General features: G+C 40.8%; 1 protein-coding gene across 5 annotated transcripts in view; it reads left to right on the forward strand.

Moving 5' to 3' along the window:
- Positions 1-21733, forward strand: part of MGAT5 (alpha-1,6-mannosylglycoprotein 6-beta-N-acetylglucosaminyltransferase) — a 259845-nt gene that overhangs the window by 236145 nt on the left and 1967 nt on the right. For 2 of the 5 annotated variants that reach the window (XR_010591273.1, XR_010591274.1), the window contains exon 17: positions 15801-18593. Coding sequence is in view for 3 of the 5 variants with exons in the window: in XM_042855656.2 (XP_042711590.1) it covers positions 1287-1485 (199 nt within the window). In the remaining 2 variants the exon portion in view is untranslated. Of the gene's footprint in view, positions 1-1286; positions 9004-12307; positions 15775-15800; positions 18594-21733 lie in introns of those variants that run through there. The other 3 variants (XM_042855656.2, XM_005286792.5, XM_042855663.2) reach the window with 2 other exon arrangements.

A 21733-nucleotide genomic window follows, 5' to 3' on the forward strand; every position in this document is an offset into this window, starting at 1 on the left:
ACTGTGCTTAAATGTGGAAAAATTGCTCCCTTACAGATCTTTGTCTGCATGGAAGATGCAATATAAAGCTAATACAACTTTAATGTAAGCAAAATATGTCCCCAATGGAGAAGTCTGATGATAAATTAGAAGAATAGCTTTTTACATTTCTGGATTAAACCAGAATCAGAGCAGAGATAGGATTATGTTACAGGAAATAACTGTGCATGCTGACTAGCATTTGATGTCTGCAATTGCTCGTTCTGAATAATTGTCCACTGAAAATATTGCACCTTTTTGGTCCAATCTTCATTAAGAGTTGAGATACTCAGCAGACGAAATTTGCCCATCTTGGGTTATAGTATTTTATCTGACAAATAGCAAAGATTTGAGAGCATTTCATAGGTAATATAGTCTGAGTAGAAGGAGGTACAGTAATGATGTACCATGTCCAGAGAAGGCTGAAGCAAATGAGACAGATGGATTCTATACTGAGAATAAGATGGAGAGTGAGAAATGGAGAACTAGAGAGGCAGTCAAAGAAACTTTCTAGGAGGAATGTTAGACTGGATGTCTTCCAATTCATACCACAAGATCAAAAATGTTGTTTGAAAAAGTTTTGTTGCATTGTGATTATCCCTCATTCTTGACTGCTTCCCAATTTAACACCCATACATTCTGCTACATGTACTGTTGACAAAAAGTTCTAAAGACTTCATGAAACAAACCAATCTCAGCTTCTCCTATCCCTGCACAATTCAGTGCAATAAAAAGGTAGGGATGCACATCACAAAACCAGTCCCATTTCTTCAGGACTCTGAGGCTTGTCAGTTTAACATAGTTTGAAACTTCTTTATTATTTTTTAATACTTAACATTTCCAGCTTACCTTTCTGTAGGAACAGAGCCAGACTCCTAATGGGATGAAAGCATTTTATGTTGCTGCTTAGCATCATAAACCTTGATCAATTTCCAGCACCAATAGGCAGAATAGGGGTTGCTATTATCGGAAACTTGGAAAGTAAAATGACTAATATTCTGTTTATGCCCATTGTCTGTTGCTATAAACCAGGAGTTACTATATGATCTATATTAGCCTATTTTTGTTTGGCTGAGTATTTACTTGGAAACTGTGTAGTGTAATATCATGGTATGATTTAATTACTCCTCTAGTTCAGGTTTTTTTGGGCTTTTTATAGTACGGCTGTAGTCTTAGGAGTGTAGTCTTGGGGGTGAAAATTATTTCCCTGAATTACTATAAATGAATAATGGGAATGTGACTTAGACAAGTGTGTCTTGCTTTTATAGGTATAACGTGGAATGCCATACTGTTGAATCTGCAAATGATATCGTGGTCCCATCTTTTGATGAAAGCAGGAAACACTGCATTTTTCAGGGCGATCTTTTGCTGTTCAGCTGTGCAGGATCCCATCCAAACCACAAACGAATCTGCCCCTGCAGAGACTATAATAAGGGACAGGTTGCACTTTGTAAAGATTGTCTATAGCAGCAGCAGCAGCACCTTGCTTTAGTTTGGGGACAAACAAAGTGGTTTTGAGAGAACTACTTATACTTCCTGCACTTTTGTCCAGTTGTCTTGCTGCAGGCTGAGCAAATGCTGCCAAGCGGAATTCTCTGAGAAGAGGGATTCATAATTGAAATGATTTTTATTTTTTTTCTAAGTGAACACTTGCAGTGGAGCTCTTTGAAATCTTCCACCTACTCAAGGAGAAGAGAAATGACGTTCCATGCTTTGTAACTATTTGGAGATCATGGCGAAGAACAGTTTATAGAAAATTCCCAGACCCATCAAACTTTTTTTTGTTGTGTTTTGGATGAAACAAGTGTTTTCTATTTTTTTAACATGTTAAAACATCCCGTCGTCATCAGCTAAGAATATGAACATCATTCCAGTACAAAATTGGGAAAAAAATGCGCTTGGGGGTGGGGGAGAGGACTACATTTATTATTGGGGCACTATTTTGGGTGCTGCTGCAGCTTGAATGGCTATAAAATGGTGCATTTCACAAGAACTCGGAACCATAAGGTAACACAAATAACAATAGATAGCTGCCTGCTCCCAGTCCTTTTTTCAAATCCTCACATACTACAAGGTACCGTCTGCATCACAACTACTGTACCGGAGCACTCTAAACAGGCAGCTCTGGGCATGTGAGGATCAGTGGCTGCCAGTGTGTGACAAATCCTGTTGTTGCTTGAGAACGGATTATGATTGTGGCATACTCTGGCCATTTTAGAATGGACTTGTCATCAGTTGACTGGGTCTGTTTAGAGAGTGATCCTTGGAATTTGCCCATGCTTCTGTTGTTGTCTGCCTATTCAAAGTACTGTGTGAAGCAAAAAGTATTCCGCATCATTTGAGCAATATGGTTTGATCCTCAGTTTGCTATATCTTACAGTACTTAAAACATTACTGCAAGATGGAGACAGGATCAACTAACTATCATTATTGTATCATAGGAATGTGAACGGTCTTCATAACAAGCTCTGCTTTTAAAGAGGAAGATATTTTAAAGAGCAATTATGAGAGAAGGAAAACTTCTTAAGAAAAATATTGTTGATCGCTTTTCCGGATTCTTTGTCCTTTTTTTAAATAGGCGGGCCAGTGATATATTTAAAAACTACAGTTAATTACCAAGAGTTTGAATTGAAATTCAGACTTGTTTAGAACAGTGAACTAAATCTTTTGAAATAGTAAAACGTATCTTTTTTTTTTTTTTAAGAGTAAATTTCTATTTTTTTGCAGCACAAGCTGACATGTTTGAAAGCACTGTTCGTGGCTGGGAAAAGTTACGTTAAATTAGAGGGAAATGAATTGCTTAGTCTGCAGTAGGATTTGAAAAAGACCATAGCTTGCAAGTTTAAAACTTGAGTATTTCCCAGTCATAACTGAAAAACCTCAATTTGATTTTTTTTCCTTTCTTTGTAAAGATTTAACAAGCACTACCCAGTCTCTCCATTAATGAAAGTATAGGCACTTTAATATTTTTCTCTAGAATATACCAGGTTCACTCATTTTTTATACCTGTCATTCATTATCTGTGTGAGAGTATTGAAGTCTCTCATGACCTACCAAAGACCAAATAAGGGAAACATGACAGAAACTGTCAAATTATCAAGAGAAATTAACAGAAAAGTAAAAGTTCAGTTTCCAACTTGAGTGTAATTTCAAGTATGTTTAAATTCCCTAATTCAACACTCCCATTTCATTGTTACACAATGTAACACGTACTGCAGACTAGATAGAAATTGGTATCTGAATGATTGAGTATCCAGAAAGTATATATGGTGCCTGTGCAGCAGTGTTTATCAATAATAACTGGGATGTAATGATAGTAAAGCTTCTGTAATTGCAATAATTCTACAAAAATGGAACATAACTGGTTACATATTAGGCATAGTTTTGTATGAAAAGAAATTGAGCAGTTGTTGGGAGTGTCGCAGGCATTCCCTCGGTCAGCATGGATGTTGTTTGCATTGGCTTTTAATATCCAGGGAACTCTGATTCTTGGCTTTTTTTAGGATTGGAATCTGAGGTGCCTCAACAGTTCATTTTAGGTGTTCTCCATATTCCTGTACATATGATACGAGTGCAGCCAGAAAAATCCCAGGCTTTAAAGAAAATATGTGCACCAATTTGGGCCTTATATCTGGCATTAACTTATTGGTGACAACAGAATCTGCCTTTTTGTGATGCAACCTGAGTTTCTGTAATCAGAAATATAATAAGTTAGATGGAACATCACATCATACATTGGCAATAAAGACTTGTGCATGCGTGCGTGCGTGCTTAAACAATCCAAAGCACCATTGCCTACTGTAATATAACAATTAGAAAACATTTGCTGTTTTAAAAAAAAAAGGCACTAAGCTGTAAATACACACTTGCTTGTTTCTTACCATTGTATGGAACACATGGCATAATACAATTTGTTTTGCCTCTAAAAACTGAGGATAAAGGATTTCTGCTAGTTTGTTGATACTGCCATCTCTGATGCACTGTGTTGTTCAGTAATATAGTGCTGTCAGTGCAGTCTTTACCACAGCAGGGGGAGCTATGATATCTATAGTATTTATGTTTATTTCTGAGCTACTGAATTTTGTTACTGTATATTGGAGGAAGGGGGGGGGGGAGGAGGAGAGAAAACTGTTAAGCTCCTTCCAGTAGCAGAAATCAATGTGGGTTTTTTGTTTGTTTGTTTGTTTTGTTGTTGTTTGGAGGGAGGAAGGGGGCATACTCAGTAGGGCTACATCCTACTCCCACAGAGAATTTTGGGAATTTTGCTGTTCCCTTCAAAAGTCCTGCCCAATATGAGACATTTCTGTTTTGTTGTTGTGTCTAAACCTTGAAGATGCTGAGTTATCTTTTCAAATGGAAAAGTACTCTTACAATGTGCAGCTTCAGTTTTATTTTCTGAAAGAGAGAAGCATGTTAGATCATGGGAGATAACTTTCTACATATGGATATTCTTTGTTTTCAAATTCTGCTTTGCTTGCCTTGAAGACTTATTGGATAGAAAAAAACTGAAGTTGCTATCAACATTTAGTTTTGGTTTTTTTTCCTGTGGTAATAGTCTTTAAATTTATAAGCAAGTGGGTTCTTGTACAACTGAACACTCCATTCTGCAAGTAAGCACTCAGGCAGATGATAGGGTATTATTTTAGAAATTATGAATCATTCACTAAAATTGTTGAACTAGATTGTTGCCCATTTTTTCTAAAACGTGGACACACAATCTTCTGTCATAAACTCCATGATTAAGCTGAATCTTTCCCCTCTTACTTAAATAATAAATGTATAGTCCACATACTGCACTTGAATGATGGCTTTGTGGAAGAATGATTGGTTATAAAATGGGATTGCATTAATGTATGTATTTTACTTTGTCACTGAAACTCGCACTTCCTTTTTCAGACTTCAGGTTTTTGCAAGAATTAATTTTGGATACACTGACCTGTAATTGATGGAAATCAGGTGTGTCAAAACTGAAGTATAACAACCATATTATAAGCTCATAAACATATCCGTCATAAATCAAAAAATTCTTTTGTTTTAAACTTTTGTATTTTTTGTATGTGACCTGATTTTTGAAAAATCTTATTCCTATGAGATTAGAAAACTTGAGAAAAGAATTTACATAATTTATTAAAGTTAACATAAAAGGCTTGCCTTTGAAAGGTAAAGTTGGTAAATATACACTGTTTAAAAATGCCAATAAAAACCTCATTTATTTCATATATGCAAGTTGATTTGCACATGTACAACTAGATACGCTTATTGCATATTTGGCTTAGTTTTCTTTATGGTTGTGTCTTTTGTTTCTCTCTTTGTAATTTATTAGTTACAATTGTGTGTTTTGTTTAATGTCATTAAGTTACTTCTGCAAATATTTAATGTTTATGTGCCTTTTTTATTTTTGGATGTATGTTTGGAATGTGGGCACTGTGTGAACAAGTATAATGGAACACTGATTTTAGGGTTTTAAAAAAGGCCTTGTTGCTATATAAATACTAAGTGTGACTTCTAAAATGTTTTTTAAATAGCAGAGAAAAGTTGTCTAGAAATATGAAGGAAAAGATATAACTGGTTCTTTGCAAAGAATCACCATTGTTAATGTAATATCTTTTGTTGAATATGTGTGGTCTGATGGGAAGATAGTGCATTGGAATGCAATATTTAAACATAGCTCTCTTGTTTAATGACCTGGGACCAAAATAGATCCACACTGCCCCACAAGAAGACAATGAAGAGCTGGAAATAGCTATTAAAATTGCCAAATGTGAGTTTGTTAAGGAAATGAGAGAGAGACATTAAAGATTGTGAGGTACTCAGATACTTCAGTAATGGGAATATATAAGATAGGCATGAGTCTGGGTGCCTGAAAATGTTTTGTTCATTTGCTGGCACTACTAGCCAGAATACAATCGTTTGCTTTTCATGGGTATCTGACTTTATGCAATTAGAGTCCATAAGTGAGAGGGAACTCGGGGTACTCAGTGCCTGGCAGGCTCTTGGCGAATTAGAAATGTTTGTCTTTCCTGCAGGAAAAGGAGATTTTGAATAGCTTATGATCAAATTTCAGTGTAGCATGATCTAGAGGACTAACCTTGGAAACGGGGGCCAGGAACTCCTAGGTTCCAATTGCAGCTCTATCACTGATTTCTGCATCATTTTGTAAGTCATTTATTGCCTGATTTTTTTTCCAGAGGTACATAGCCCCCACAGCTTCCATTGACTTCAAATGGAAAATCAGGTCATTAACCTGTGTTTCTTTTCCCTCTGTACAATACAGCTTCTAATACCTATTGTGCTTGCATACCTCAGCCTGGTGGTGTGAGGATTTTAGCTTGTACTCCACTTTGAAAATGCACAATACAGTGCAACATAACTGCTAGTGTGCCCTGCCCCTTTACATGGCTGACTTACCCAAGTTACATAGATGATTTGGAAGCTTAGAGTTGTGTTTTTAATATATACAAGCCCAAATTGCTTTCTCAAGTATGTCTGGCTCACAGTGCATTTAGGGCCAGATTCTGTTCCCGTCAAAGTCAATGGTGGAATGGACTTGAAAGGAGGCTGGATCAGATTCTGGTAGCCTTTGCATCCACCAACTCCATTCTGTTTTCTTCAAATTAAGAAAGCAGCTACTCCCTTTAATAAACAGGAGGCACAGTTTGATTAACGGGATTAACAGTTTGATTCAAATGGGATAAAGGTTTCACATTTTAAGTTACTTTTATCAACAATAGGCTCTCTTGCGCATCTATCAGTCATAAATGGTTCTGAATTGTTCACTGCTATGATGTATCTTTCTGCCATGACACCTCGTTTATTTAAAAATGTATATAATTTAATATTTTAAATAGGTTGAAGTTTTGTTTAAATATCCATTCACCGGGGGGGATAGGGAATTCAGTTTCTAAAGAAAAACGCAGATGACAGATTCCTATTATGACAGTCTTCAGTGGGAAGTGAGTGATGAGTTGTTGCTGTAGCTCTGATTTTATTCAGATGTACTAGTTTTGTTGGCACGGCCACAAATATTGGCATGGCTTTGTGATATTTGGGCCACAGCCACTTCACTTTTATCTCTTGATTAGCAGAGCTACATCCACTTCTAGTTCTCCTTTGTCCCACTGTCTTCGAGGCGGTTCCAATCAATGAGATTTTCAATTGGCATCAGTCTGCTTGGAACAAGAACAGGGAAGGCTTAGGAGGCCTTTAAATAACTGTTGCTGTAAATCCAACCTTTAAATATATATTGCTTTAAAATCTATTATTGAACCAAATCTTTTCCTTCATATTTTTAAACTGCTTTATAGAAAAAAAATTTTCAATTTGTTTGAAACTTTTCAGTATAATGCTATCTAATAGAATAAAAATGTGTCCACAGGATCAGCAAACTGGCTCCTGAGCAGAGTGCAGACTGTAGGAAATGTATAGCAAATGCAAATGGCTGAAGCTTGGCTGTCTCCCGTTGAGTTATCAATCCTATCCTTGTTCACAGAGCTAATGTCTTAACACAGTTCAGCTACCACAAACCTCATGTTTATACTTGTACATGGCTTCATTTTAATTTAAGTCCTTTTATGTTAATACTCTTTAAAAACAGCAATACTATTGTGAGTCAGCAGACCCACTCCAACCCTTCAAGAATTCAACATTAACTTAATTAATGTCACATTGTCAAATAGTTAAGACCTAGTATCTGCTCTGCTTTAAACCCTAATAAAATAGAATAACCTCAACATTCCAAACACAGAACCTGCTTTAAAAATCCACTTACTATAAAATCTGCAATGGCCTTCCGTCTGCTGTCTGCAGAGAGATTAATACTAGCGGTGCTCTAGACTGATACTGTGTGTCCAACAGCACTAACCTGGACTACCCAGGTGAGTAAAGCTACTCATGTGCACGAGTTCTTTAGGATCATAAGGGTGCATGTTGCAGCATTGCAATATTATGGACCCCTCCCTGTTCCGACTGAAGTTAATGGCAATGTGTCCATTGATTTCTGTGAGAGGAGACGTTTGCATCACACTGGAAGTTCTAACCCCCTGGTGTCACTGTTACAAAGCATGGGGCCAAATCCACTCCAACCCTCCCCTGGCCGTGCATCAAGGATTCAGTCTTTCAAGGTGCTGGACACTGGCCCTGATCTAACAAAGCAATGGCTTAGCTTTAAGTAAGTGAATATCCTCATTGAGTTGATTGGGCCTACCCATTTGCTTAAAGCTAAAGACGTTAAATGCTCTGTTAGATCGGGGGAGAGTGTGCAGCACCTTGAGTGGTCAAGCCTCATAAGAGTACAAAACACACAGGGCCAAATTCATCCCTGCTGCCACTCCATTAGCTTCAGTAGGGTTATACCAGGAATGAATTTGCTGCATTCATTAACAAATTTTTTGCTGTAATCATTGATGCTGGAGACCATAAAAGAAAGTAACCCCCTTGGTTTGTTCTCCCTACGAAATACAGGGAGGAACAAGGAAATGCAGTATTTGCCAAATGGAAAAGGAAATTACTAGGGTCAGAAATGTTACCTGGAAGATTCTAAAGCTATTCAAGAAAAGGTGGGTGGGCGGATAAAAAGTTAAATTTAAATACTAAAATGAAGTATTTTGAGTTTTGAAGGGCCTAATTCTGCTGTCTTTGTTCACAGAAAATTTTGAAGTCAATGGGAGATTTGCATGTACACAAGAACTTCAGGGTCAGGCTCACGTTATACGTTTTCATTTTTAACTCTCTCTTGAAATTTAGTTCTTTGCTTTTCTGAATGGTTGTGTTCCACTATATTAGGTTCAAGCGGTTTGATTCACATAGTACAAGTTGCAATGGCTGGTTACATATTGTCAAGTTATTGAAATTCACTAGGATGGGATTCTTTAAAAATATGTAAATGTCTGAATGTGTACTTTAATGGCATAGAACTACACTTTGATTTTGCTGTTGTAGAGAGAACTAGGGAGAACTTTATTTTTCAATAAACTTTTTCTTGTGTGATTTGGATTTGTGATTGTATATGTGCTTAAATGGGAATTCCACCAGCTGCAGTTTTTGCAAGGATCACAGCAATGTGATTAGCATTGCAACAGTCGTGGGCTGCCCGTATTTCTGTCATGAAACTCTCTATTCAAACGTGATTAAACAACAGTAAACAATGCTGTCTAAATGGATCCTGGCAGATAAGACAGCTAGGGAGCCAGTTCTTTACGTGAGGTATTTCTTGAGGTGCGGGGATATAAAATCTGGTATTTTTAATTTACCAAAATTTAGCAAAACAACCTAAATATACAAATTGAAAAGATGAGATTTCATTTGAGGAAAGCACATCAGTAGCTGAATGTCCTCGGATTCTTGAAGGATTTTTATTACACAAATGTGGCAGTGGAGTTGCTATGACTTTAAGAGACTAATATGGCAGGTATTCACTGGCACAATAAACCAAGTAGCTCCAGAAGAAGAGATATAATCTCTTGGGTCAAATGCCCCCTTATTTTAAGGAGACTTTCTATGTATTTACATTTCAGACCTTAAAGAGCTTGTGAGTGTTCTACAAATTTGCTTTTGCAACATTCTCACTCGTACCAACCCATGGAACAAGTGACCAAGCTTGAAACTTTAGGCAACATGCTCAGCTGGTTTAAACTAGCATATCTCCATTTGACGTCAATGTGGCTATATCAGTTAACACCAGATGGGGATCTAGCCCCTTCTGTCTAATTTCCTGCATCAAATCATGAGATACCACTAGTTAGCTGCTTATTGTCTGTTTAAAGAGATTTGGAGTGTGAATTTACCACAGATGATAGCTGCCAGATTGAGCACTCTAAAGACTGAAGTCCTCCATCCAGAAACTGGTACAGCACCATATGTCTACAACATAAACTTCTTACGCTACTCTGTCAATGTACCTCAGCTGTTACCCTTCTGCTGAGAGGGTAGTTCACTCTCCATTCCCTTTCACTTCTTGGTGTCCCTGCTGAGGTCAGCAACAAGTTTTCCAGTTGGGGTCAATTTCCATGATGGCTTCTGGGGGGTGAAGATGTTTGTCCTTGGGGACTGGAATGAGACTGCCAACTCCATTTCTTCTTAGCTCTTGTTGCATGGTGAAGGACCTGTGCAACTTAGCCTATCCCTTCTTCTCTGCTCTCTTTTCGCTAGCCCTATTTTGTTCCCTTTGCTCTGTCTGCCAAAGCTGCACACCTGGCCTCATGCTTTGCTTCGCTTTTTCATTCTTGTTCCCAGGCCACTTTCCATGAGGCCACAAGTACCTTCAAATCTGATCTGCCAAGCCTCCACCTTTACTCTATCAAGGAGTTTACAGTTTAAGGCAAAATCCAACGGAATGCACTGGGGGATAACTTTAAGTAGGTTGTAGATGTGGGTATGCAGGAAGGTACGTTATCTGAATGTGTAGGCCTTAGAGAAGAGATAGGTTTTGAGGAGGGATTTAATGTACTTTGGGGAGGCTGAGGGAGGTGCTTTCTAGATCTCTCTCTTGCTGTTTGTCCCTGTACATCTGGTGTGGACAATAGAATTCTCTTTGGGAGTGCTAACCTTTTTGGCAGTGCTAAAACGTGATAGTAAAAGCCACTTACAAATGCAATGAAGACCAGCTCTCTTTTGTCAATATTATGTTTACTATTGTAAAAATGCCCACATATATGATCGGTACTAATAAATTATAAACAACTGTAATTTGCTGCTTTTCAAGTAATATAAAAAAGAAATCTCTCATTTTATTGCTATGAAGTTTTTCTTTTGAACTTTGATTTTTGTGTATGTACAAAAAATGTAACTGGAAATCAAAGTAGTACAGAAATAAAAGGCAAATATGGATTCTTCTTCATGATGGTCCCTTGATGTATTCAAAACGTGGGTGTGCCTGTGCCGGAGCTGGAAGATTTTAAACAGCAGTGTCCATTGACCCCTGTGATCATTTTATGTTGCCACGTGTTCCAGGTGAGGTTTTAAGAGGCCATGTGGGGCGATGCACCCTCAGTTCCTTATCGCATGGTTGGAGTCGGAATGATCTCTTCACATGCTCGTAGTATCTACAAAAACAACTGTCTGTCTGTATATAGTTCTACTTCTTTCATTTTAGTCCTGTAAATAAAGTAATTAATTAGTGTACCTACTAGCCCCATACAGGGCCTCACCAAACCAACTTGAAGGATTATGCCCCGCGTTCTCCATGAGCGACAAGCACACTCGTCATATACTTGGGACCCAAAGTACCAACGGGACCCGGTCTCGTGGCACCAATGTGGGGCCCTTATTACCAGCCGTACTCATCGGTGGCCTAACACCATCCCACCCAAGCCCCTCCACTGGACCTGATTGACTGGGACCTGGAAGAGGATCCAGAGCTCAACCTGGTACCACCGGTCCTGGTGGCAGCTGCCTCCTCTCCAGACAAGGCCCTGACCCCCCCCGAACCTCTCACCTCCTGATGACCACCACCAGTACCAGGAGTTGCTGCAGAGGGTGGAACCTCAGCCTAGGCATTCCCCTGGAGGAGGTCCATCCTGCAGCAAGCCTTACCCATCGCATCCTTGCATCCACTTCCAAGCTGGTCACTGCTCCATACTCGTCCGCATTTGGAATACAGATAGGGACCATCACTCGAAGAAGAGGGAGGTTACTTGCCTGTAAGTGGAGGTTCTTCGAGATGTGTGGTCCGTATTTGTATTCCAGTACCTGCTCACCATCCCCTTTGCTGCGGACTGCCTAATCAGAGGTAAGAGGCTGACTGAGGATGCATTGCCCACACGGCCTCTTATAACCTGGCCTGGAGCACGTGGCAACATAAGATGCCCATGGGTATCAACAGACACTGCTGCTGAAAACCTCCAGCTCCGGCGCATGGCACGCATGCACACTCGTGTTTGGAATACAAATTGGGATCACACATCTTGAAAAACCTCCAGCTAGAGATAAGTAACCTCCTCTTACTGGTACCTAACCCTCTTCTCATCTATTTTGACGAGTACTGTATAACACTGTAAAAACCTATAACAGTACTCAGACCCAAGTTGCGATGTCAATTTCTAGGTGTCTGTTTCCCAATGTTCTTCCACTGACTAGTAACATCACATTCAAACTTGCTCAAATAAGTAGTATTTGTATTTAAAAAACAAATGTAAAGTGGTGAACAGAAGAAGAAATTGCATGATGCCTGCAAGTTGTCATCTTGCCTTCCATCTGGTTTCAGAATCTCAGCCGTATGTTTTATCCATTAGTTGTATTAAATAGTTTAGTTTGTCATGGCTATGTGAACACATGTGATGATCTTTTTCTGCAGATTCCTGGCCCTGCTCCTCAAAGGACCTTTCTTCCATGCCACAGAACTGTTTCCATTTCAGGGAAGTAAAGCATGAGTGTATTCATGCAGTTACCCCTCATGCTTGATCTTCTTAGCATGCATCCCATCATTCTGGATTAAAACCGATGCAAAACTAATCTGTGGTCTTGTTGCCCACCAATGTATCTAGGTGCCAAAGCACTAAAATGTCTGCTAGCATCAAATTGAATTGATAGTGGTGTGGTGACAATACAGCCTTATTTTGAGTGCTTGGAAACTAACCATGAAAAGTAGGTCAAGTTGTTTTCAATAATGAATGTTACAAGCAGGTGCAAGAGAACCAGGCAGAGAAATTGAATTAGTCCAAGCAAAAAAGGCCTACTTGATCAGGCTCAAGGACTATGTTGAGGTTGGATTTTATAAATAAGAAAATGTAGGAACAAAGTTACCTATGCTTTTGATACAGTCTCCCACAGTATTTTTGCCAGCAAGTTAAAGAAGTATGGATTGGATGAATGAACTATAACATGGATAGAAAGCTAGCTAGATTGTTGGGCTCAACGGGTAGTGATCAATGACTCGATGTCTAGTTCACAGCCAGTATCAAGCAGAGTACCCCAGGGGTTGGTCCTGGGGCCGGTTCAACGTCTTTATTAATGATCGGGATGATGGGATGGATTTCACCCTCCACAAGTTCACAGATGACGCTAAGCTGGGGGCAGAGGTAGATACACTGGAGGGTAGGGATAGGGTCCAGAGTGACCTAGACAAATTAGAAGATTGGGCCAAAAGAAATCTGATGAGGTTCAACCAGGACAAATGCAGAGTCCTGCACTTAGGACAAAAAAATCCCATGCACCACTACAGGCTGGGGACCGACTGGCTAAGCAGCAGTTCTTCAGAAAAGAACCTGGGGATTACAGAGGATGAGAAGCTGGATATGAGTCAGCAGTGTGCTCAGGGCCAGCTGTAGGCACCAGCATCCCAACACTTCTCAAGGGGCGGCATTCCGGCACTTTGGGGTGGCACTTTTGCTTCAGCGGCGGCACTCCGGCCCTGAGTGTGCTCTTGTTGCCAAGAAGGCGAATGGCATATTGGGCTGCATTAGTAGGAGCATTGCCAGCAGATCAAGGGAAGTGATTATTCCCCTCTATTCAGCACTGGTGAGGCCACATCTGGAGTATTGTGTCCAGATTTGGGTCCCCTACTACAGAAGGGATGTGGACAAATTGGAGAGAGTCCAGCAGAGGGCAATGAAAATGATCAGGTGGCTGGGGCACATGACTTACGAGGAGAGGCTGAGAGAACTGGGCTTGTTTAGTCTGCAGAAGAGAAGAGTGAGGGGGGATTTGATAGCAGCCTTCAACTACCTGAAGAGGGATTCCAAGGAGGATGGAGCTAGGCTGTTCTCAGTGGAGGCGATGATAGAACAAGGAGCAATGGTCTCAAGTTGCAGTGGGGAAGGTCTAGGTTGGATATTAGGAAACACTATTTCTGGGTGTGAAGCACTGGAACGGGTTACCTAGGGAGGTGGTGGAATCTTCATCCTTAGAGGTTTTTAAGGCCCAGCTTAACAAAGCCCAGGCTGGGATGATTTAGTTGGGGTTGGTCCTGCTTTGAGCAGGGGGTGGACTCAATGACCTCCTGAGGTCTCTTCCAGCCCTAATCTTCTATGATTCTATGCCAAGGTTGGCCTTATGGAAGTGAATTTAATTGGTGAACGAAATGAGGAGGAGATGCACACTTTCCACCCCAACATCCCTTTTGAGGATTCTTAAGAGGAGACTTTGGAAAAAAATTCTCATCTCACCTTCCCCGACCCCAGCAGAGCAGACCAGAGGATTTTCTTTCCTGGGGGAAGTCATCAGGCCTTGCTCTTGTTTAAGGAACTTTGCTCTTCACCTGTGAGTCCTGAAAGTCTTCATGACAATCCAGTCCTCAGCCCATCAGTGGGGATACCTGATGTCAGTGCTGCAGAGGCTCCATTCAGATGCATGTAAGATCCTGTCCTGTCTCCCTTCCTTTTTTGTGTTACTTCCTGCCTTCTCCCTCCGTTCCACTCTCTCGGCTGTTCACTGGATCCTGAAATCAACTGCATTGCGTGCATCAGCCCAGTGAGATGAGACAGGCCATCCAGCCCTGCTCTGTTTGAGAACGGAGCCAACCAGATGATATTCCTGACCAAAATGTGAGCCAGAGTCCAGAGCAACTGGTGTTGTGGCCGACCTGCCAGCCTAATGCATCCATTCATGACTGACCAGCCGCCCAGTTTTCCAAGAACATCAACAAAAGCTGTTTTTCCCCACCTTTTTCTATCCTGTCTCTCCTCCACCTTGTGTCTGTGTGTTCGTAAAAAAACAGGAAAAGCGAATGCCCTGCACACATGAGGACTGGGAGTAAAATTAACCCTTTCCTTTTCATCAAAGAAGGGTTGTTGGTAAGACTGATATTTTGCCTCCAAAAGGAGAGAGGCTTTAATACATTTTGATTGTTACCCATAATTACTCAAACAACAAGGAGTCTGGTGGCACCTTAAAGACTATACCCCCTGATACTTGACATAATTACTCAGTTTCAGCTTTTTCTTGTTTTGATTTCTAGTTCTTTGATCAATAAACTTCCAACTTTAGAACTTTGGGTGTTTGCCAAGAAACCACGCAAACCAGAAAAATCCTGAACCTTTGTAATACTGTTTCAGTATTGGACAGTGAAAGAGTTTTATAAAACCTTTAACTCGTTTGGCACTTGAGATCAATAGAACAGTGTACACTGCTCATCCCTTGATCTGGCTAGATTGGGGAATGATTTTAACTCTTTCACACCTCATCCCCTAACTGTTCAGCTTTTTACATTATGGGAAGGCTTTTGTGAGATGGTGGGTTTTCAAATAGGATGTGATGTCAGTTAGATGGGCACAGGTGCAACCACATAAGAAAAAATGTGCGTAAGGTGGGACCTGGAGTGGAAATACACATCTTGCTGCTGTACTGAAAATAATACAGGGGGCAGAGGTAGGACAGATCTTTGCCCCCACCTGCACCAGTGGTTTCACCTATAGGCCTGGTTTCAGTAAAATCTCATCCAGCCTGGTGTGGATCCCTCCACCAAGTCCTCCCTGCCTGCAGCTCCCAAAAGCCTCACCCTGAATCTGACAGGGTCGCCATCTCTATGGGTCAGGACTGAAGAGTTGACTCAGCTCCATCCATTCTCCATGGGAGGACATTGCAATTCAGGCTGAGTTGTCCAAGTGCATTAAACCTCTAAGCCCATCATTGTTTTTCCTTGTGCGGAATTCCTGATCTTGCTAATTTGGTAAACCTTTGAGTTAAACAGGTTTTGTATTAAAATCTTGGGGGAAGGGGTGTCAATATGCTACTGAAAATCATGTGCTAATTGCACTGGTTTAAACAAGCATAGAATGGCAGGCAGGCAGGCACTGTAGAGGCCTCATATATATAGGCATGAACTGCACCTCCTGTTGTTTGTCCTACAGAGGCCTCAAATCCTGCTGAGCTGTATGCCGTCTTTCTGCTGTGAAAAAACGGGGACTCGCTCGCTACTGGATACTGATTCGAGGCAGTTGCTGCAACAGGTAAAAATTAAAAATTATTGAGCTGCTGACACAATGTTCTGGAGAAGGGAGAGTTTGCAGGCTCCAGCCTGGGCTAGGAGTTGGTTGCTTCTGATGCTCTGACTGACAATATTGGTGTTGCTCTGAGATGTTTGGAGAGAGGCACAGTCCAGTTGCAGCCCGCTGCCTGCCATTCCTGCATTTCAGCAGACAGTGCATCTGTGCCAGAGAATCCTCGTGCTAAACAGAAATACACCAATGCAGTAAAAAGGGTTTCTGCAGACCCTGTAGGGAAAGCGTTTCTGCAGACTTCAGGGCTCCTTCTAATAGCAGCCATTCTTGATTGTGGTATTAACAATTAATGCTTCATATTGTCAAAGCAATACCAGTACAAATGCTCACAGCATCCCCTTGAATCATCCCCATTCTACAGATGGGAGAAACTGAAATGTGTGAATTGATCAAAGTCACACATGGTGGAATTTGATTCAACCCCCTGGGAGCAGGGCAGTGCAAATGGCCTGTTTGTGTCTTTAGGGGCAGCTGAGACAGAGGGAGGGAGGTCACCTACCAACACCCTTTCTCAGAATAGGCAGCTTCAATTTCTAGTTTGGGCTCCATAGAAATCCCAATGGCAGAGGCTACCAAGGAGATTGGATAATTCAGGGAGCCCTACTCCTACCCCTTCCTTTGCTGGCCCTGCAGAGCCCAGCGTGCTGAGGCTGGCTGAGTTGAGCAGAAGGTGAAGGCTGTTTCTACTTCTGTGTCCACCAAATATACACTCATGATGCTATCAAGACTCATGATATCTGGTGTTTTGCTAAAAGCCTCAGTTCCTGAAGTCATATGACTGTGAGAGCCCAGTTTTCATTGTTTTGTTTTGTTTTAATTTAAGTGTCCAGTCCTCGTGGTTGAGGAGAAAAACTTGAAGTCTCATGGATTTTTGGAGCCTGACTCATGATTTCTGAAGGCATGGTGGGGTTGGCTGAACTGTGGACTTTCTGCCAGTAGGGCTCGCAGCGGGGTTCTGACGACAGAATCAAGTCCAAGTCAGTGTTAGCACTGGCTTATCTGGTTACTAGCCAGGTGCTCACCGCACTAGGCTATTGGCTGTCGTCAGTACTAGTGCGCTATCTCCCTACTGACCCACTGTGTAATCCAGTTTAACTCAGGTTTCTGTGTGACACACAAATGGCGCTGACCCAGTAAATGCAGTTCTTGTACTTGCTACCTATTTTGAATTGGCCTGGTGTATACAACAGCTTGTTGCGGTGAGGCAAAGGGTTAATGACATTCAATATAGACTTAAAACAATGAGTAGCATCCTTCTGATGTGGGAAACTTTTAATGCTATAATGCGTGTGCCTTTAAGAAGCAAGATCACAAAGCAATGACACTGATTCGGAAAGCAGTGTCATTATCCCTGGGGAAAAAAGCATTTTCTGTCTACTTGCTAAACAGATTTTGAAAAGTGATGGGCCTTCAGCAGAGGAATTACTTAAAACCTACCTTCCGGGGGCTCTATGGACTTAATGTCATTGGTTGGTCTCTCAAGTCAGTTATGTCTGTGTTTGTCCATCCCTAACCTGGTGGTGTACTGTGCGCCCCCCAATCAGTAGGTGGCGGCTCCCAGCAAGGATGCAATGTTGAGCAGAGCAAGTGGCAGCATCTTGTGTTTGAAGTTCAAGAAATAGCAAGTTTGTTTCCCAATCAATACACTATCAGAGGAGACTTGAAAACTGAAAGTGAAGTCATTCCTTGGGAGAGGTGCTGGACTGATAGCCTAGGGAGCGAGTATCTATGGCAGGACAAGCTTCCACACTTTGCCCATTGTCTCTCAACACTTACCAGGAGGTCCATCCTCATTCATTCCTTGGCCCCTCTGCTGGTACTGCCAACAAGGAGGCCAAAGGTAATAGTGCTTTTTATTCAATGGGCATTAGGGATTGGACTGGATGGTATTAGCTGTGGACCCAGGCTGAAATGTGCATCTGGATCTAATCTGTTACGGTTCATATATGGGGTTTTGCTTCAAACCTGTTTCTAGAACAGAATGTTTTGTAGGGAACACCCTAGACTTATGACTTACACATAGATAAGCATGCTGTTTCCTTTCATGCCATTATTGAATAGAGGACAATGGGAGATGGGGATGTGTGCGGGCAAATGAACACAGGATGTTAGTGCACTTTTCCCAGCTGGAGAGCTGGGTTCAAAAAGCTGACTTTTGGTAAAAATGGAAGTGAATGTAATTTGTGATTCAGTTTCTCTGTTATTAAAATAGAGACTAGGTGGGCAGTAGTGTTTACCTACCTCACAGGCCTGTCTAAGGGTATGTCTACACAGCAATTAAACACCAGCAGCGGGTCTGGGTCAGATGATTGGAGTTTGGGCTGCAGGGCTGCAGGGACTTAAACAAGAAAAGTGTAAAACACAGGAAATCACTGAACCAAAATTGGTGCATGAGAAATTAGGCCCAATTCATGGACAAAAATGAGATTTATTCCATGCTGCCCTCCCTTTTGGGATACCTAAAGAGACTTTGGAGAGAAAAATTGGCTACTAGAGTAAGCTTGAGCTTTACCATTATAGCTGCCACCCCCACCATCTCCTGGGACCCCAGACTTCATCCTAATTCTGAGAGCTGTCCTGACCAGACCAGGAGAGGGACCCAGATGACACCGTCACCTCCACTGGCTGAAATCTGAACAGCAGGTGGGATGTTGAAACTTTTTCTCTCCCCCCACCTCCCATCCAATTACACCTTCTCCTTGTCTAGCTTTTTCCTTCTTTTTCCTATTCCTCTCCTTTCTCCATCTGTGTAATGAGAGTCTGGATTACCGAGCCAAGATTGCATATTTTGCAACAGTGCTGTAAGCCTAGAAGCAGCTAAATGCAGTGCCCTGAACAGCCCAATGCTGGCGCAAGTTTACCAGGTTTCAGAGTAGCTGATAAGACCATGTACCATGCCTGGGTTTTTTCCAGCAGTGAGGTTGCAAGTGAAAGTCAACAACAGAGACAGAAGCTGCGTTTTCTATCTTTGTGGTTCTTTTCTTGCCCCCTCTTTTCCCTGGTTTGTTTAGTCTTTTAGGAAACAGGATTGAACTTTAACAGCAGCAGCAACAACAATGACAGCTCCAGCCCATCTCTACTAACGTCTTCTCCTTTCCCCAAAAGGACAGTTATTACCATCTTTTATGCTATCGAAGAGACTGTCCGACAGAGTTCTCCCCCCCCCCCCCCCAACACCCCTCTAAAACTCTTTCTGGCTAAAGGGAGCAAAGGATGTCGAAAGGAAAGCCTTGTTTTGTACTTTACATTTTAAATTATTTAATTGTTTTTATTCTTGCCTGTATCTCTAATAAAAGGTTCACATGATTTTTAAAGGTGAGTTTGCTATGGTAATGAGCAGGCTGGGGTCTCTGTATATCAGACCATGAACCTTGTTTAAAACTGCCTGATTTTGGACAATGACTGTGTTATGTTAACACCTTTGATTCTTTGGGCCCTTTATTCCATCTAAATTAATACAATATTGGGTATTGACATAATTTGCAGTCTCTGTTCAGGAGAATCAGTATCATACCCAGAATATCAGCAATTAAGGTGTATTTGCAATCTGCAGTATGGCAGAGTTTACCATGGGCCAGTCTGCACTTATGACAGGCTATAGCCAATGCTCTGAGATCCTTTTCTGTATGAACACCGACGTTTCTCTCTGACACACTTGTGTGCACACACATTTCCCTAGGATCACCTTGAACTAGAGCCATTTTATATTAACAACTTACTCCGGCAGCTATGATCAACAAATCGTATTTTAAAAAAGAAATCTGGCCAATATAATTCAACTTCAGCATTAAGGATGAGATTTTTTTTCAAATGCACTTAAATGACTGAGGAGCATAAGTCCCATGGAAGTCAATGGCACTTGTGCTCCTGAATTACTTAGGCTCTTTTGAAAATCCTGCCTTCTATTAACTTCTCTGGGAACAGGCTCAGGCTCTTTGTTTTTTGTTTCCTGGACTCCAAGCAAGTGTTTGATATGTAATTTTTGTAAGATCCAGATAACAGATGTGTAATGAACAAAACAAAATAACACAGATGATTTTGCTAGCTGTTTTACTAGCATGGGATTTTTTTTGTACATTTAATAAACAATTACCTCTTTCACTACTAAAAAATATAAAAATTACCCTTTAAGATGAAGTTCAATCTCTCACAGAAGAATACACACAAACTGTGATAGGTTTAGCTTCACTTCTGAATACTAGAATGTCTCTCCATTGCTGCTTCTCTTGGCTTTTTCCTCTTAAAGATCAAAATATCATCACAAGTGTTTCAGGGTTGGTTTTTTTTGTATTTACATGCCAATGAATAGCTGCCTCCTTGATGATCGCAGATGACCTTTCAAGCACCTATGACCATTCAAAATCTGCTGGAATTAGTTTAATTTAAACAATGCTAAATAGGAATTAATTACACTTTCTTGAGGGATCAGTCACAGCTCATATTTGTGAACTGCATAGCCAAGGACATATGAACAGGATTATCTACATATATCTTTTTATCAGAAGCATTTCAAAGTTCTCAGAGACCTCTCAATTGTTCACCTTCTAATTTCTCTGCTTTCACAACAGCATGTCTCCAGTCCTATGCTCCTGTTTACATCAAGTACTAGACAACGCTGACAAGCAAAACAACTTTCAAGGTAGTCCTTGACTGAAAAGGTTGATTTTCTTCTGTGCATCCAAATGTTAGTGTCTTCCATACCAGAGGCAGTGACATTAGAAGCTAAGAAGTGTCTTGGCTAACCTTTCTCTTGCTCTAGCACCTTCCCCTGAAGTATCAGGTACTTGCCATTGTTGGAGTCAGGAAACGACTAGATGGACCTCAGGTCTGATCCAGTAGGGCCATTCCTATGAAAAGCAGTGAGGCTGAAGAGACCAGAGTATTGATGTCACTGAAGAGACAGAAAAGGACCCTGCTAGCCAGGACGAGTTCTCCAGCTACAGTCTGTGGTTCCACTGAAGAATATTTATGGGTAGGGCACTTAAATCACCTGCTCTTCTCAATCAGCATCTGCTCCATCAATATCTACAAGGAGCTCTAAGTTACCAAAGAAAAAGGATGATGGAACAATAAGCGGGACTAAGCAAAAGCTTGATGAATGACTTCATTTAGTTTGTGCTTTGGAAAATAGTTTTTGGCACTACCCAAAATTAATGTATTATTAAAGGCTCTGCCTTATGCCAAGTGAGTCTTTTATTCTTGGCATATGTAGAGATCATCAAGGGCAAGACAGTGTTTTGCTGAGGTTTTGTTAAAGTAATAAGTAAAAATAACTGTTATAGTTGTTGCCAGAGTATTAAAACTAACTGGGAACAGATATCTAATAATGTTGGTCAATAGGGGCAAACTGCATGGGAAAGGAAAACTAGGGTATGTCATGAAATAAAGGAATGTGGTGTGTGTGAGGGGGGTGTATATATACATGTTTAGCAGTAAGTTAATATTTTTGGCACAGAATATGCTGAATCTGCATCCTTGCATTAGATAAATTAATCAACAAATGCATCCTAACACTGGGCAACTGTTAATGGACCACAGTACAAATTTGCATTGCTGTTTTAAGAAAAAAAATTCAACATCTGGCAAATCCATTGCAATATGCTACTGCTTTTGTGGAGGTTTGTCCTATACTTTGTTACCTGGTGCTTACTTTGTTAACGGTTGTGCTCCTGTCTCCCCGTGATGCTGAAAAGTGCTGTATGTACTGCTGAATGGCATGTAATGATCTTTAATATTATCCAATGGCATTATGGATATTACAACTACTACTCAGCACTGAAAAA

The sequence above is a fragment of the Chrysemys picta genome, chromosome 11 (genome assembly GCF_011386835.1).
Source record: "Chrysemys picta bellii isolate R12L10 chromosome 11, ASM1138683v2, whole genome shotgun sequence".
NCBI lineage: Eukaryota > Metazoa > Chordata > Testudines > Emydidae > Chrysemys > Chrysemys picta.